We start from the raw sequence: 19,080 nt of genomic DNA, 5'->3' as shown, positions 1-19,080 counted from the left end.
TTATTTTTCATATACTCGTATATTTTTTAAGAGCTGTGTTTTAAATTAAAATTGCAAGACCTGAAATAATTAAAATTGGTCCATATTTTGTTTTAAAACAACATCGAGGCTTTATACTTTTGATGGACCCTTCATTAATGACTTAAAGGGTTACATACGTTCAGAAGCGGGATAACAATAAAAATGAATATAAAAAAATGTATACATTGTTTATTAGTACTTAAACTTTATAAAAAATATATTTTAATGTTTCTTTACAAAAATTAATATAAAAAAATCACGTGAAAATCCACAGAAATCCGCCTAAAACTTTAAAGAATAATAATTTGTAAAAAAAAATCGATTTTTTCAAAATTCTAGACTTATGTAACCCCTTAATTTGTAGTTTTAATGTCAAACCGACATTGAGCTCAAAAAATAAAAATAGTTTTAATAATTTTTAATTTACACTCAATTTTTTCAGTGCAGTACCACATATAAAGAAAGGGTTTTGTAACTGGTTTGTGTACTAATTTTGAAGGAGACTGAGAGTCACGAGTATGTAAACTTAGACAAAGTATGCAAAGATTTAGAGAAAATAGTGCAGGTGCTAAAAACAAATTTCCTGGTAAAAAATAGCGGTTGCGTTTCATTAAAATGTTTTCATTAGAAAATGCCTCTTCCCCTTAGGCACCAAAATCTCTCCAAATGCAATTCTTTCGATTTACAGTAGCTGCGTTTACCGAGTACTTTTTGTAATACAAATTTTCCAAATTAAAAGTAGGAAAATTTTGGTATAAAAGATAAAAAAATTGAAACTAAAAAATATTAATTCGAAATTCGATGAAAATAAAATTTAGAAAATTTTGTTATAAAAGATAAAAAAGTGCAAAAAAAAATTTATTTTAAATTCGATGAAAATTAAATTCAAGCGAAATAGAAAAGTATTTCTGATAAAAAAATAACAAATTTTTGTTCACAACAACTAGATTTTTTCTATATATTTATTTGGTAGCTTTATTTAAATTTGCCCGTAAACTTTTCGGTTGTTGTTGTTGCCGTCTTTCATAAGTTTCTTTTTTATTAATTTAAAATATTCGGCCACTAGCTGCGCTTTCGTGTGCCCTTTCAAAAATTCATGAATGTGTGCCTGCATGTACGTTGTTATTGTACGTATTCACTATGCTGCTTTGCATTGTGGCATTTTGGCGCTTCAAATGCAGCTTTTATTTCTTTACTTCTTTATTTTGTTGTTATTTTTATTTTTATTATTGTTATCGCTGGCCATTGGAAGTGTTCATGCGTTCATTGAGCTGATTTAATTTTTTATGGAATATTTTGAAATCGAAAATTTGCAAAAGTTCAAGCGATGTGGTGAATAATAGCACCGAATAATAATAATAACAACAACAAGAAAAACAAATTGTGCAACGTGGCATTTTTGTAGTTTAAAATCCAAGTAGCGCGAGATTAAATTTTAGTGGGTTATAATTTATTTTTATTAAAAAAAGTGTTTTTTTTAGTTTTTTTCAGTAAAACGCATTGATTAATATTTAAATACATACATTTTTTGCATATTTTTAATAAAAAAAATATATATATGTATCGTAAATAACACTAATTTGATTACTTATTTTCTAAATAGTTTTGGTATACTTTTTTTATATTTTATGTTTTATATACATTTTTATCACCTTGATCTGATTCTTGCGTTTTGAATTTTTTAAATAAATATTCATATTTCTTTAACATCAATTCAATTTTATTTCAAATACTTTTCTATTATTAACTGGAATCGTAAAATCTTTTTGCAACACCACACAGGCCATTACAGTTTTTTCAGTTAATTTTCGAAAATATGTTTTTAGAAAAAAATTATACAATAATATGAAAAATTATATATTTTTTCTGCTTTACTCACTACCACTTATTTTCACTTAAAATATTGCACCAGTGTTACTACTTTTGATTAGGCACATAATTTGTGGCCTATTAAATTTGTTAAGCGTTGCCCTAAAATTACTCATCTCCATTCCTAACTTAATTTTTTTATTATTTTTCGTTTTCTCAATTGAGCGATTCCAACTGCATGGTCCACGCTGGCGTCGCCAATACATACGAGAATGGTCCTTCCAAGGGCATATCATTTTTTCGGCACCATTTTTTGGTCGCCTCATCAAATTCCTCGACGTATGAGCAATTCTGCTTATTTGTCGTATTGCCGCAGACCAAGAGGCGATTGTTGTAGTAAACACAGGCAGCGAAAACTTTGGGTACTTGCATGGCGATTATCTTTGGAGGCAAAGCAAAGAAGTTGAAAAAAATATGAGTATTTCTTGTGAATGCAATTAATGAAAAAATTTATTTATATAAAAAACAATTAATGGAAAAAATGAAATAAAAAAATAAAACAGAGAAGAAATTAACGAAGATTCTATGCATAAAAAACTTATAACAAAACAGAAATAAATAAAAATAAAATATAATAAAAAAATAATATCACAGGTAATAGAGTTAACGAACAAATTGATATTAAAAAAAATTAATAAAACAAAAATCATACAATAAAAAAAATTTTAAATAATAAGATCGTATATGAAATTAACGAAAAAACAAAAATAAAATATAATAAAAACATGAAATTAACGACAAAACTTATATATAGAAAAATTAATAAAAAATAAAATAAAATAAATTATAATACAAACAGGAAATTAACGAAAAAATTTATATTTAGAAAAAAATAAAAATAATATGCAAGCGTATGAAATACCGAAAAAAAATTATTGAAAAAAAGAGAAAATTAAATGAATAAAATTAAAGAATATACAACAAAATAAAATACAAGAATTTTAATCATAACATAGCGGCCGCCGTAGCCGAACGGGTTGGTGCGTGACTACCATTCGAAATTCAGGGAGAAGTAGGTTCGAATCTCGTTGAAACACCAAAATGAAGAAAACGTTTTTTCTAATAGCGATCGCCCCTCAGCTGGCAATGGCAAATCTCCGAATGTATTTCTGCCATGAAAAAGCTCTTCATAAAAATATCTGCCATTCGGAGTCGGCTTGAAACTATAGGTCCCTCCATTTGTGGAACAACATCAAGACGCACGCCACAAATAGGAGGAGGAGCTGGGCCAAACACCCAAAAAGGGTGTACGCGCCAACTATATATACATATATATTGTTCTAACTCAACGCGCATATCGCAAAAAGTATCGCGGCAACAGGCACCGTCTGACAATACTTTTCGTCGCTTGATGTCGAATTTTTTTGAGCACGAGACAGTAGGAGATCGTCAACATGCCGTTCATCAACGACCAAGACGTTCCAATGAACTTGTTGAAGCAGTGAGGGAGAGCGTTGTTCAGGAGCCAACAGTGTCGTGTTGTCGTCGCGCTCAATATTTTGGCGTCAGTGACACCACAATGCGCCGCATTTTCAAAAATGATTTAAATTTGTTTCCGTGTAAAGTGCAATTGACGCAAAGAATATTGCCGACAGACCTTTCACGTCGCTTGGAATACGGCCAAACAGTCGCTCGAATGGTTGACACTGAACCCAATTTTTCGAAGAAAATTTTATTGACTGACGGGGCACATTTTAACTTCTCTGGCTTCTCACGAGATCCATGAAACGGAAGTAACTGTTTGAGCCGGCATTTGCGCCAAAATCATCATTGGGCCATATTTTTACCGAGGTTGGCTCATTATGTCTGCCTGCAAATGCGTGAGAAAGGTTTAGACGGTTACTGGTTTCAACAAGATGGTGCGCCATGCCACACTGCGAATGCAACAATTGAATTTCTGCAAAATTCCCAGGACGTCTAGTGTCAAAAAGAGGCGACATCGACTGGCCCCCCAGATCACCTGACTTAACCCCCCCGGACTTCTTTTATTTTTATGGGGTTATCTAAAAAGTAAGGTTTACGTCAACAAGACGCAGACTATTAACCAGCTTAAGGCAAACATTCGTGTCGAAATCGAAATTTTTTCAAAGGGGCCGTTCAAGTATTACGTAAGCAGATTTATTACAATTATTTACCCCCCCATCCCCCTTGTCAGCAAAAGTAAGCAAAGCTTTTACCCCCTCCCCCCATGCTTACGTAAACATTTTTCAATTAAAAAATGTATTTTTTTATATTATAATTATAATTTTAAAAATAAGAAAATAGATTTAGAATAGAGATTAGATTTTACTGATGCAGTATTCAACATAGAGTAAGGGACAAAAATTGGTATTATAATCTTACGAACGTAACAAACTTATTTTAAATTTTTGGTACATATATTAAATTCAAATTAACAGTCTTCAGTCCATGAAACCCGAATCCATGATTCTAAGTTTTCGATGACATTGGATTGCTTGGATTGCTGCTCAGTGGTGAGAATATGCTCACTTTCATCCGATTTTGGAATGTCTACGTCGTTCTCATCGAACCATTCAACATCATGGTTCTCTAAATTTTGAATAATGCACATCAGTTCATTAGCACGACGAGCAGCGACTCTTACAGGGTTAACTTTCCTATCAGTATGCGTGTTTGCTTTTTTATGGCTCTTCTCGATGTGACGATTTAGTGACTTGATGGAAGCATGATAAAGACCACACGTTTTACATGTTCGACTTGATAGCCTCAATTTTACCGTCGGACAGGAAATCTTTGAGTGAAGCACTTAAGCGTAGAGCTAAATTGAGTGGAAGATCAAGAAATTGCCCTCCTTCATCCAAAACCAAGTCATCAACTGTTTGTTTTACTTTTACAGGTGGTGGAAGAAACCTGTTATCTAGTAATCTGAATAGGCCACTTCTTGGACGACAGCATTCTGTATTTCTACATTTTACAATTTGAAGCAAGTATTGGCTTTCACGCACATGTTCTGAATACCATTTAATGTCTGGAAAATCAGAAAAATCTTGTTGACCTGCCCCAACATATTTTGCAGTAACATTATAGCCATCAATTTCCATTGAACTCCATACTTCAGCTAATACATTTCCTGCAAATTCGAAATTAGATCTTTCTAAATGTTCATCAATTGTAACGCCACGTTCATCCAAATGAGACCCAAAATGGTCATGAGGCAATATTAAACCAGCCAGTTCCCGACTACGAGGAGCCATTCTGCACTCTACTCTGTTGTACGCACTTCTTCCAGGAGCATTGGTAGCTAAAAACAATGCATCGAGATCATGTCGCTTAAAGTGTTGTATAGCAAACCCTATGACCTTTTCATAACGCGGATTTTCATCTGGCCCTCCATCAACCGTCATGATTACCACTGGTTTTACTAGTCCATGGTCAGTTTTAGCTAATGGTCGAAACTCTTCAAGTTCGAGAAGGGTCTCGAAATCCTGAGCATGAGTATTAGCAGTAGATGAACTATGCTTTCCACTTCGAATAGCGATGTATGTTGGTCCAGAATATCCAACGGCTTGCGGTTGTCCTAGCATACTGGAAGTGATTTTGATACCAGCGTAAACAGATGGTATTAATTTATTACGCTCAGCGATTACCCAATCGTGGTCAGATAATTTGATTCTATATTCCATGTGCATTAGAAGAGGTGCTTGCTTATTTGCCGCAGTTACGCCAATAGGGACTCGAGCTTTATCATCTTGAGATATGAAAAATACTTGATCTGGTCCAAGTATGGATGCTATGTTCTCTAAATAATGGATTGATGTTTCAGCGAACTTCATATCTAAGTGGCTCCTGTGGTGATCAGTTTGAGCCCGAATGAGCTTAACAGGGACTGTCGATACATGTCTTCGTCCCTCTGCAGAATTAGACTTTCTGGGAATCAAACGAAGATATGTCCCACTGCGACTAATGTCAAATCCTATTTTACGTAATTCTTGTGTGAGTTCATCAAGAGTTTTTACGCTGCGAATAGATTCCGTTCGTCTTCTATCATCTGCTGCACTCCCAAATAAAGCTATCTCCGCAATTGTTTTCAATAGTGATGGTTGATTGCTTTCAAGATTAGGACGTCCCACTGAATCCCTCAGAGATAGTCTTTTTTTCATTTCTGGATTTTCATGACAAATATCTTCTAACTTTCTTTTCATACCATCCCTGTGCTTCTTCTGGGCAACTGCGTTTTGAATCTTCCTGGTTAAAGCCTGTTTTGCTGTTTTTATTTCCTCACGCAACTTAATGATCTGTTTATCAACTTCAGCACGGCTTGGCATAGTATCTCTAGTAGAATACAAAGCGTTCAGATTTTTTTCGAGTAGAGCAATCTTATTTTTCATAGCTTCCTGAGAAGGGGTTGCTCTCTGTTTATCTGCATTTTCATTATTTTCACATTGCTGTTGTGATTCATTACCGGGTTTTATTTTCTCTTCTTCCTGTTTTTTAATATTTGAAGCTGGCTGTATAATTTGTGTTTTTTCTGCAGGTTTACAGGTAGTCGTTGCCTAAAAGTACAAACTTTCTATTGGTTCTGCTAAAGATTCTCTTATTAAGCTACATAAATACAAAGTATGCAATAAAAACTGCATTTAAAGATTATTTAAAGCCCTAGCCCGTCATTTACGTGTATCAACTTCCCCCAGAGGGAAATTGCAAAATTCGCATAAATTTCTAATATTTCTAGTACTCATAGGTACCTAAAATGATTTCGTTACTCACCTTGGAAAAAAAATGTAGTAGATTGGATTTATTCTTAGTCGCCGCTTGCAATTCTTCTTCAATTCTCTTAGATACAATGATATCTAGTTCCTTGTCGGACTTTGCTCGTAATTTATAATTTCGCCACACTTTGTTAACTAACTTTTGTACATTTTGTACTTTCGTACTTGTATGAGATTTTTTAAAACTTTCAAACAATTTTTGGTATAACTTGGCTTTGTCTATTTGAAACGACATCTTATTTAAACGTTAAACTTTGGCTAATGGAATCAACGGTAACACAAATGTTGAGATGCGTTGTATCCGAACAAAACAATATACTAACAGAAGAAATTTAGACACTAGTGATGATTAGACAATAGTGAACAGCGCGCGGCAATTCCCCGAATCGCGTATGCGTGTATATTTGCGGGAATCCCCGAAAATGCGTTTCGTTTTCAAGCATAGATAATGTGAGGATTGCCATTCGTGTAAAAAAGTAAATAACTACTGATGACGTAATCATCATCTAGACTCCCCTACCCCCCATGTCATACAAAATAAGCAAAACAAAGACCCCCCCAGCCCCCCATAGTGCTTACGTAATACTTGAACGGTCCCAAATAACAAAAAAAAAACAACAAATAAACGAATTTGCAACCAAACAAAATTATGAACAAGAATGCCATAAATTTGCAAAGCTAAATATTTTTTTTGTCTTTGAAAACACCAAATTCATAAAGCTAGAAAATATTATTTTAAATTTAATACAAAAATATATCATAATTTCTAAATTTCTAACCAACCTGCGTCCACTTGTTGATGCGCGTGTCGTATCGTTCCACCATATTTGTAGGTATATCATTGCAGTCACCACCAATGGCGTAAATATAAACGCCAGCGGAGGCCATCTGTGAGGAAAAAATAAATACAAATTTTAAGATGTGCAAAGAATAAAAAAATAGTAACTCTCCCTTCATGTGTTTTCAATGAAATGAACGCATTGCAGAAAAATTTGCTCTCGAGCCAAAAATTACCACCTACTTTCTCAACTGCACGCGTTAACTTATTTGATTTTCGCTTGCTAACTAGCTGTTAAAATTTTTGAATCTTTTGCCACGATTGCAATTCTTCGTAGCGCAATCACTTTTGTTTAAACTACAAAAAGGCTTACCCCCGGCACGCCGCGCGCCTGCTGCAGCGAAGCGCATTGCTCCCAACAACGCCGACGTGGATTGTAACGCTCGACAGCATTCGAATCGTGATCATAGCCCAGATTGGTGACCATACCGCCTGCCAAGTACAAATAGCCCTCATGCTTCAATGCTGTGGCTCTTGTGCGTCCAACTATCAGTTTGGGTGCAGCGCTCAAATGGTCGTTCTCCGGATCCCAGCTAAAAAGTGAGGAGCGAACAGTTAATTCTTGTTTTGGCTTAGGATAATCGAAGTTGCATTCAAACTTACATATATACTTTACGATTATCATCACTATCCGCCCCGATTAAGTACAGACGTTCCTGAAATTCGACAGCGCAATAACAACGCCACTGAGGCTGCTCTATTTTAAGCGGCTTCAATGTGCGTATGGCACGTGTTGTTGTATCGTAGCAGCATATCCGTAGGCCATCATGCCAATCGTGGAAGAGCAAATATTGTTTCACAATTGATGTACGATACAGGCCCTTCACGGGAATTTCGTGACAAATCGTCCAATCTTCTTTGGTGCTATTGTATTTCAAGACCCTTATGGAGTTCTGTAAAGAGCAGAGGGGTGAGAGTTTGGTTGATAAACAGTTCGCTCAGGAGGTAAAAATAAAGCATTCGGGTCTCCATTTATTTGCGCAGAGCGACAGTTAGTGTAGTGCAGCTCAATCCTCATACATGAAGGGTCCATCCTTCATTCTTATCACTCAACTTCTTAAATTGGAGTGACTGTGAATTTTTTACTCACTTAGGATGGAATGAATTCAAAAAAGCACAAGTTGATTGGACCTTCAGTTTTTTGTTACTTTGAACGAATTTTCTCAAACTTATGTGAAGGACAAGTGTTGCTTTCTCTCAAAACGTGAAAAGCTTTTAAAGTGCTAAAGTTTGGTATGAATTCAATTTGTGATAAGCCGGTAAATGAGTTCGGCTTCCAAAGAACTTAGGTTAGATGAAAGAGCAGTGACTTCCGCCATAGACAACGGCACACTTGGGTGAAATATATAGTCTGAATTGGGTGCTACGAACTACTACTTTACTACTACTTATTCTTATAACACCAACCGATATTTCTAAAAATTTGTATCAGACCTCACGCAACATTATCTGCCACCTGATTTAGAACATTTGAGAAAGTTGCTGCCAAATACCGCAGGCTGTTTCTACACAGTGCAAGGCAATAACAGACAAGATCAGAAACTGTTTCTTCTTCCTCATCGTTCACGCAGCTTCTGTAGCACGAAAAGTCATACCCTGCATCTCTGCCTGTTTCCCTATAAAGAAGTGCCCTGTAAAAACTCCAGTCGTAGTGAATGTATCTTCCATCTTCTGGGAGTACACATTTCACGTACGTGCCCGTTCATATTTCGACCATGTTTTTCTTTTATTCTGGCAAGTCGTGTTTTAGTTCCATCCTTCGCTAGCTCGCCTAAAGATAAAATCCTTTAACCCTCCGATGTTCATATGGGTCTGGCCAGACCCATTCGATCTTTAAATGTATGTAGATCTTTTATTTTTAATATCTGAGGCTTCTTAGTCCATGACTTCCTAAAATGTAGTAGCAAAATTAAGATTTTTGCTATATTTGTTGTAAAAATAATAATTTTAAACTAATTTCGTTAATTAAGCTCACATGGGTCTGTGCAGACCCATATAAGCTTCTCATGTAAATTGGTTAACCGTTAGGTGTAAACAACTAAACTGTTAGCGGAGGCAGCGGCAGCGATAATTTTTTAGTTGACATTTGAAAATTAAAGTGAACACGTGTTTTTTAATTAGTGGGAAGTGTTTTTTTAAATAAAATGGAACAAGTAAATATGGATGAAGTTGATGTGATGACGCGTTTGGAAAATATACATCAGAGCTTTTTTATAGAGCATTCTTTTGTGAACATTTTTGTCTCTAAGTTTTTTCCGCTATCTTTATTTAGTCGTATGATTTTGAGCTGCTAAGCGGAGCAACCAATACATTAGCGAAGCGCGTACAGATTACACAGGCCGACAAAATTTAACCAACATTCGGACCCAGAAACCAGACTATATATTTCCGAAGGTCTATGATGCGCTGAATCCAAATCTGGCCTCAGAATTGCTCTATCAGCTCTGGTTTTCGAGATATCCTAACCTAAAAGTGCAAAAAACACCATTTTTGCCCATATTTGAGGTTATGTAGCCTTGCAGATGTTTTCTTTCACCAAAATTAAATGATGACATCTTTAAATACAAGCCCTCTTTTTTCAAATGGCGTTCTGTTTGCTCAAATATCATTTTTTTTCGCAGAGATATCGCATTTTGAAATTTTCATGTTTCGAAATTTTCCTACACCTGAATGGGCTTTACACAGTGATGGGCTTTACATAATAAAACCATAAACTCGCATACTCCTAAAATTACTAAGTTAAATCTTCTTTTGACTGGACTATTCTTGGGTAATGACTAACGAAGACGAAATGTATGCTTTTTATGGGATGCTACTGGTGTATTCCACTCGAGTTCTCAGCCAGCGAAAGAATTGTGGCCCAGTTACAATATGCCAATTTATAAGGCCACTATGTCATTGAATCGGTTCAAGATCTTAACTACTTTCATCCGTTTCGATAACAGTGGTACTCGTGCTGAGAGGTTGAAGCAAAGCAAATCTGCTGCCCTGGACGATGTATGGCTCATGCTGATGGCCAATTTAGAGAAAACATACACTCCGGATTGTCATGTAACCGTCGATGAACAGTTATTTCCATATCGTGGGCGCACTCGATTCACCCAATATATTCCGAGTAGAGTTGGGTTTCGGGAATTTCCCGACGGGAATTCTCGAGAAATTCTCGATATTTTTCCATCCCGAATCTCGAGAATTGAAATTTTTAGCATTTCGGGAAATCCCGAATCTCGAGAATGTTTCAAGATTTCTCGAGAAATCCATTTTTTTTTTAAATTTTTGTTGTCAAATATTAAGAGAAAAAACAATTCTTTCAAAAGTAAAAGAATACACATACATATGATTAATACCTGGAAACACCAAACTGTAACAGCCATTATGTTACAAAGAATCGCACAGTACATACTGTTTCGCAGAATCACATACAATTCACACCATAGTTTCAATTGCTATGCGAAAAGCCACAACAGTATAACTGTTCCATTTGTTTGTTTGTTTGTTTTTTTTTTGTTTTAGGGTGACTACAGAGTAAATGCGTTGCTATGCTATGTCGAGGGAAAGCACTGTAACATCAAGCTAATGAAGTTTAGTTTTATGTGTTTCTTATATGCAGCAGCAGTTAAGCAATTAGAAATGCTTTGGAAATAGTCAAACAATTTCAATTTGTTCGCAGACTGCACAGACGACGTTTGCAAATTTATTTTTTGTAGTGAGCGGGTGCATTTCATTTTGTGGTACCTGATTAAGTATAAATTATACACCGTATAATAAAATATGTTGTGGTCCAAATATTACTTATTTTTAAGTTTTGAATCGACGTATCGTTGACTGTGAGTACCGGTGTGAGTACTTCCTTTAAAAAACAAAATTTAAAACAATTTTTGAATTTTTAGCATTAAAAATCATGAGTTCAGAATACGAATACGACCAAGTGTGGCAGCTTTTCAAGCGATTTGACGACGAAGCAACATGTTTGAAATGCAATAAAATCATTAAATGCAAGTCATCGTCAACATCTGGACTTCACCGTCACATGGAGAGGATACACAACATGAAGCGAAGGGAACATCAGGCTCCAAAAGAACAGCCACCAGCCAAGAAGACCCGAACTCTTCACAACTTTTTCAATACTTCTTCCTCGCCTGAATCGCTTGAACAAATTGTTGCAAAATTGGCTGCAAAAGATGGAATTCCAATAACCGCGATAACAAAAAGTGAGTTCATTCGTAATAGTATCAGCCACTTAGGATTTCATCTTCCAAAGTGTCACAAAGCTGTTCTGGGTTTGGTTATGAAGTACTGCACGAAAATAAAAAGCGATTTGAAGATCAAAATTGAAAATTTTAAATCTGCACAGCGTAAGTTCAGCTTGAGCATCGACGAGTGGACAAGCGTGCGAAACCGACGTTACATTAACATCCATATATATTATGACGATGGACAATCTGACAACCTTGGCCTGGTTCGCATTCAGGGATCATGTCCCGCTGAAAAAGTATATGAGCTCGTAAATGCAAAGCTTTCAGACATCAATATAAAACTACAGTCCGACATCGTGGCTATTACAAGTGATGGTGCCAGTGTCATGATCAAACTTGGGAGACTATTACCAGCGCATCAACAGATTTGCTACAATCACGGCATACATTTGGCGGTCATGGAGGTAATGTACCAGAAACGAAAAGTCGCAAACAGGATATACGATAGTGACGTAAGCGATGGAGACGATTCGGATGATAGAGGCTCCGATGAAAATGAAAACAATGCAACCAGTACTTCATTTTCCGATATTAATGCGGAAAACGCTTCCGATGACGAGGACGACAATATCGTATTTGTTGCTGACAAGACGGTCACTATAAAGTCTGCATTTGAAATCGTAGACTATCGCAAGATAGTTTTGAAATTCAAGAACTCGCCTATACGGAATGCCATCTTGCAGAATTATGTTAAAGAGGTCGAGAAGAAAGAGATTTTCTTGCTGTTGGATTGCAAAACACGTTGGAATAGCCTGGAAACTATGCTGGCCTGATACATTTGCATCAGCAAGCATATTCGTAAGGCGCTCGACACTCTTAATTTAAATTTTATGGCCACTACTGACGCCGAAGAAAAGTATTGCGAGGATATCATAAATGCTCTTAAACCTATACGTGTTGATGTAGAAGCACTTAGTCGCCAAAATGTGAACTTACTTGCTGCGGATTCTATTCTCAAATTTTTGTTCACAAAATTGGAGAATCAGCACACCGAATTGGGCAATGAATTCTTATCCAGCCTAAAAAAAAACTTAACAGCTCGTAGATCTAGCCGTTTGTTATCGGCCTTTAAATATTTACACGATCCAGTTAACAGCTCTAGTGACAAATCTGAATTTTTCCACACCTGTTCTAAAACAGAATTGATAAAAGAAGCCGAAAACTACTTGGTTCGTCTATTTTCTACGAGCATTCAAGAAGACCAAGCAGTGTCTAGTTCTGACGATGATGACGTATTTGCAACCAACAACGTCGATGAAGATGATATGGCGAAACAGCTTGAAAAATACGTTCAGCAATGCTCAAAACCGAAAGCAGACATTGCGCAACATGCGGCGAACCAGATGTTTTCGTCGCTTAGAAACGAGCTAAAACTATATGAAAAAACTGGAGAGAAAACACAAAATGTTGAAAGACTGATAGGGGCTTTTAACACTGTTAAGCCAACATCGACTCAAAATGAGAGGAATTTTTCTACAGCGAGTAATTTTGTGTCCAAAAAGCGTACGCGATTGTCAGACGATGCCATTGACAGTCTGTGTTTTTTAAAACACCATTTTGGGAAATAATGTTTACAATCACTTTTTCCCCCTATTTTAATAAGTATAATCTTGAATTATTTTTGTTTTGAATTTTTTTGTAATTATTTTTGTTTCACTTTTTTCTTTGCAATAATTGAAATAGTTTCAAATATTTTTTTATGTAATTTATACTTTAATAAAAATAAATAAAAATAATATTTTATGAAATTCATTGCTCTTACACTGGTTTTAGATTTTTTTTTTAATTTTTTGGAATTTTTCCCGAATTTTCGAGAATTCTCGAGAAATCTCAAAAATTATTTTCGGGAAATCCCGCATCTCGAGAATTGAAATTTTCGTTATTTCGGGAAATCCCGATTCTCGAGATTGGGATTTTCTCGGGAAATACCCAACTCTAATTCCGAGTAAGCCGGCAAAATATGGCATGAAAGTGTGGTGGATTTGTGACTCTGTTTCAAACTAGCCTTTGAAAGGTATAATTTATATCGGAAAACCACCAGGTGGCCAGCGAGAAACGAATCAAGGTGAACGGGTCGTCATGAAATTGATGGAAAATTATATGGACAGCGGTAAGACTGTTTATGCTCACAATTTTTTTTTCAACATACAACTTGGCAGAAATGTTGATGGATCGTAGAGTGGCTTTCGTCGGTACCGTAAGAAAAAATAAGATCTTCATTCCGCATGAATTGCTTAACCCGAAGCGTGATGTTAAAAGCACTTTATTTTGTTATCACAATAATAATATCGCTCTGTGCTCGTATAAGGCAAAGCCGGAAAAGCCAGTAATTATGTTATCCACGGCCCATTACCGTCAAAGCACCGATCCATTGAAAGGATTCAAGCCAGATCAAATTTTGGACTGCAATAAATTTAAAGCGGGGGTAGATACAATGGATCAAATGTTGACTGGCTATTCGTGCAAACGCTCGACAAACCGTTGGCCACTGGCAATGTTTTATAATATGCTTGATATTGCCGGTTTGGTCTCATTTATCATCTATGACGAGCTGAATCCGGCAAAGCAGAGTGATAAGAGGCGCTCATTTACCATTGAATTGGCACGGCAGCTAGTTATCCCACATATGACGAAACGAGCGATTAACCCATTAGTATGGAGGTTTGCTCATATAATAAGACAAGCAATGAATCTTTTCAATATCAAGGTGAGTATGAATTATATACACACCTACATATAAAAAAAAAATAAATAATTGGCGCGTACACTTCTGTTAGGTGTTTGGCCGAGCTCCTCCTCCTATTTGTGGTGTGCGTCTTGATGTTGTTCCACAAATGGAGGGACCTACAGTTTCAAGCCGACTCCGAACGGCAGATATTTTTATGAGGAGGTTTTTCATGGCAGAAATACACTCGGAGGTTTGCCATTGCCTGCCGAGGGGCGACCGCTATTAGAAAAATGTTTTTATTAATTTTGCTTTCACCGAGATTCGAACCAACGACCTCTCTGTGAATTCCGAATGGTAATCACGCACCAACCCATTCGGCTACGGCGGCCGCGAATAAAGATATGTGTATGCATGTATTCATATTTAATAATTTAAAATAAATTATTTCACTACTTTTAGGTACCGGAATCATGTCCATCGACATCAGATGCAGCACAGCAAAAATCATATGCTCAAGTTGCTTCAACACGGTCATCGTGCTACCATTGTGCTGCTTCTTCTTCGAAAAAGCGACGTAAAACTCGTTATAACTGCAGCAAATGTAATCGTCCCATATGTCTTAATGAATATTCCATGCAACTATATATGTAGTTGTAAACCCAATTGCTCTTCGTAATTAATACTAATCCGTTCAAATAAATAAATAAAATAATTTTTAAAACCGTTTTTCTTACATTATTTGTATGGGTCTGGGCAGACCCTTATGATGCACTTACCGCATCATAAGGCACCGAACATCGGAGGGTTAATAGCAATTTTCGGCTTCTATTTTTCACCCTTCGTGCAGTTTACCTCCACGCCCCAAAACCTGGCATACATTTCCTGCAGAGATCGACTTAACTTCTCGGCACGGGAAACATGGTAGACTGTTGCTGATACCTGTGCAAGTAATCTCACGCCTCATAGCCGAACTAGTTGGTGCGTGACTACCATTCGGGAGTGCGTAGGTTCGAATATCCGTGCATGAATTAACAAACGAGAAAACGTTTTTCCTAATAGCGGTCGTTCCTCAGTAGGTAATGTCAAACCTTCGAGTGTATTTGAGCCATGAGGAAGCTCCTCATAAAAACAATTTGCCGTTTGAAATCGGCTTATAACTGTAGGCCCCTCCATCTGTGGAACAACATTAAGAGGCCCGCGACAAATAGGAGGAGGAGCCCGGCCAAACATCTACCAGAAGCGTACGAATCGTAATTGCTACCTCCGCTTTATGTCTGCTCCCTGAAGCCGACACCTGAATTAGAGGAACAGCCATCGCATGCGCCGAGAAAGTGTTCTGCATTGTCAATCTTCTGCAGGTGAGATATTATACTTATAAGTACCACCAACCATCATACCTAGGTTGGTCTTATTTAGTGCTCTCGGCCTACGGATTGTGCACTTGAAATGAGTCCCACCTAGGATCATCGTTATTTGCTTTTCGGTTGCTGCCTTCGAGATTCATACTTTTCTTTCACTCTTTTTCCATTGGGTGCACAGAGATGGTTTTATGTGCACTCGAATTGAAATTGTGATCTTTCGGTCAGTCCTACAAGGATCGCAGCTCTTTGCTTTTTATTTGCTCCTCGCTTCTTCTACTTCTCTCTTCTAGTATTTTTAGCAGTTGTCTGAATTGTAGCACCCTTCCACTTGAATTTCTTTCAGAATATCCTGGACTTAACTGAATATTTCCACCAAGCTTGGTCTCATAGCAGATTCCGGTGCTCTTGCTCCCAATTAGTCAGCTGGTAAGGTACTAGAGTGTCATAGTTTTCATTACTATCCATTCCGCCTTACTAAGCCTGACTAAAGAAAGCATAGAAGGATCAGAACGTTTTCGCTAGCTGTCAACTAGCAGTTTTTCTGTAATTATGAATTTTTTTTATAGATAGGCTAACTGTATTTGGTTTAAAATGCGGTGATCTATAGTTAGTAACAGTTACCTATTCAAAATAAGGAAAAGCGTGTGGGGTATATGCATATACGGGATGCTGCCGTAGATGACCCAGAACACACATTCTTCCAACGCTCGCATTAGGTATAAGAACGTCGAACGCTGCATAATGCAATCGATTACGTAACCACTGAAAATGTAGTCGGCAAGATGCTAAGCAGCGAGGAAATGTGGTAGATCATTAGAGGTTTCGCGGAAAAAATTAAAAAAGCGGGACCTGGATGCAGGCACATAGGTATACACCCTGTAATGAGGAAGATGGAACGCCACTCTGAAGTAATGCGATGGAATGCGGTTCCAGGGTGGACGACGATGCCAAACGAGGGGGAGTTTTATAGTCTCCGGACATACCATTGCTGTGACGGCGGATTTGATGGCGTAATAGGCGTTTTAAACCCCCTCATTCGCAAAAAAAAAACCCAAGTCCCAGTACCCAAGTCATATTCAGACGGCCTAAAGAAGGCTAAATGATTCTTGGTTGCCTCACTTCATTGTTATGAGGATCCTTAATTCTAAAGCCCAGTAGGTTCAATAGAGCTTTGAGAGTAACAGCTAAAGTTTTCCCTTGTACTACTTCTCCTTTGCAGTTTCTTTATCACAGAGGCGATGGTTTCAATCAAGGTTCTACTAGGTATTATTGGGAGTCAAATATCGTCTAGTATCTATAAATACCTCATTATCGAATTGCACTGCCAATAAACAGCTGTTACTGTCGTTGTATGTGCGCTTAACATTGCCGTTGCCGGAACTTTCATTCACAGTTGGGATTTCCTTATTGCGTGAGCAAGAACTGCCCATTATGTACTTGAGTATTTAACAGAGTGGAAGTTATATTTAAACGAGTTGTTTTATTCAAACGAATGGCAGAATCTGTGAGATATTTTTCGCGCTTTTGTCAAATTTTTTCTTGATAAAATTAAACTTGAAATATTTTCTTCCATTCACACTGCACTTTTCGCACCTATTATTGCACTGATTGTCCAATGCATCAACACAATGCAGGTGAAGTTTAGGTGGTTTTTTTGTGCTCACCGCGATAAGTCTTAGTACTCCAGATAAGAGCTCGTACAGGTAGTTAAATGAATTAGTAAAATATCAAACGCTTCTAAATGAGTGCGTATGTATGCATGAACATACAGATATGTGCGTATGTCTGGAGGGCGCGCTAAATTGATAAAGGTGTCAACAAGAGTTGGCGATCGCAGCTGAGTGTGCTTGTACGTGGCTTAACAGCTGATAAGAGGCAGATATTGGGTTCGTTTCCTAGGTTATAGTGAAAGTCTGTTTTTAGTAGTGCGGGTACTTTGGATTATCTGCCGATCAAATATTGCAAATAAAAGGCTACGCCTATGAGCGGTCCGTACCCTCACCATGTTTTTGCTATAAAAAAGCAGACTTTAAAGTCTTCAGTTTATATGAAAGCCCCAAGAGACATCATAAATTACCAAAAGTGGGCCCAAACCTGTTAAGGGCCTGTTCCAAGTGCATATGTATGTATGTATGTGCCAAACTGTTATTTTTATTATTACGTCATGTATGTATTGGTGTTTTGGCAAATTCGATAAGCGAATTCCGCTTGTTCGCCCTGCATACAGGGAGGCTCATGATGTTTGCGAAATTAAAAAATGCAAATTTTTTTAAGTTGATTATTTTACTCCGTTGCCAAGCAGCATACTATCGGACGGGTCACAGGTTGCAGATAGTGAACTGCCTTCAGATATGGAAATAAGCTACGGTTAAGTTGTTCCTAACAAATAAGCAGTCCCGCACAAGTAGAGGATGGTGGATACAGATGTAGGGTGAATAGTGGGCTTTGTACAATCTTAAAAAAAGCTAGAAGGTCAAAACCATCACCGGCAAGGCGAGAAGTGGGGCCATTAAATAAGCACTTAACACAAAAGATCGTCTGTCTTGTAGCAAGCGCCTGAAAAACGAAATGCTGATCCCATCAGCAAAATGTAAGATGACGGCCCCATCGTGGGACCCCAACCTATTGCTCCTAAATTTATCTGTTACTGGAACTGAATCAAATAAAATAAAATGGAATCGAACTCGGGCATTGGCACTATGCGCCCAAAGTCGGCGCGATAGCAATTAATAATAATTTTGCTTTAAATTTCATTTGAGAGATTACACAATTTTGGTTTTTTAACATATTTTCTAGCCTGCGGTCGGGAAAATCTAGGTTAAATAGAACCTGATGTAATTTTTGGTTTTTGGGAAGAGGAGGATAAAAATGTCAGAAACATTCGGGTGATGCCGTCGCGCCAATGACATGTGGGGCACGCTCCCACTAAAACAGACCTTCATTCTTCGGCTGACTTCCAGTCGGGACCGCATTTGCACTATATGGAAGGTATAGCCGTGATTGTGGATATCAACTACAAAAGAAACCTGCGTCCAGGCTCTCTCTCTCTATGACGTATGGAGGTTATACATCTCGATTTAAGTATCATAGATGGAACTTTGAAAGTGTGCGGTAATGTCATGTGGCAAGGTTAGGGATGAGTTTGTGTGCCCAGCGGCAATTCGCTGTTCCAACTTTTGGTCCTATCCGGTAAGCACAGGCTACTCACAAAGTACTCACCATATAAATCTACCTGGCCTCACGTAGGTGTGTTTCTCGGGCTTGGGACGAAATAGGAGCGGCAAATAGGAGGATAGGGTCTGTCACAGTAGATAGAAGCATCCTCCTTGCACGTTGG

General features: G+C 37.3%; 1 protein-coding gene across 1 annotated transcript; it reads right to left on the bottom strand.

The window, feature by feature from the left end:
* Positions 1-1,629: 1,629 nt before the first annotated feature.
* LOC128859000 (kelch-like protein 20) lies at positions 1,630-17,363 on the bottom strand. Its single transcript, XM_054095653.1, has 5 exons — positions 17,048-17,363; positions 8,062-8,351; positions 7,772-7,991; positions 7,404-7,508; positions 1,630-2,271 (listed from the first exon to the last, which is right to left on the bottom strand). Exons 1-5 carry the CDS (start codon positions 17,171-17,173, stop codon positions 2,047-2,049), a joined length of 966 nt encoding a protein of 321 aa, XP_053951628.1. The 5' UTR covers positions 17,174-17,363; the 3' UTR covers positions 1,630-2,046.
* Between the last annotated feature and the right edge of the window lie 1,717 nt (positions 17,364-19,080).

Source organism: Anastrepha ludens, chromosome 3, assembly GCF_028408465.1.
Source record: "Anastrepha ludens isolate Willacy chromosome 3, idAnaLude1.1, whole genome shotgun sequence".
NCBI classification, from domain to species: domain Eukaryota; kingdom Metazoa; phylum Arthropoda; class Insecta; order Diptera; family Tephritidae; genus Anastrepha; species Anastrepha ludens.
This window is presented reverse-complemented; position numbering and strand designations above follow the sequence as displayed.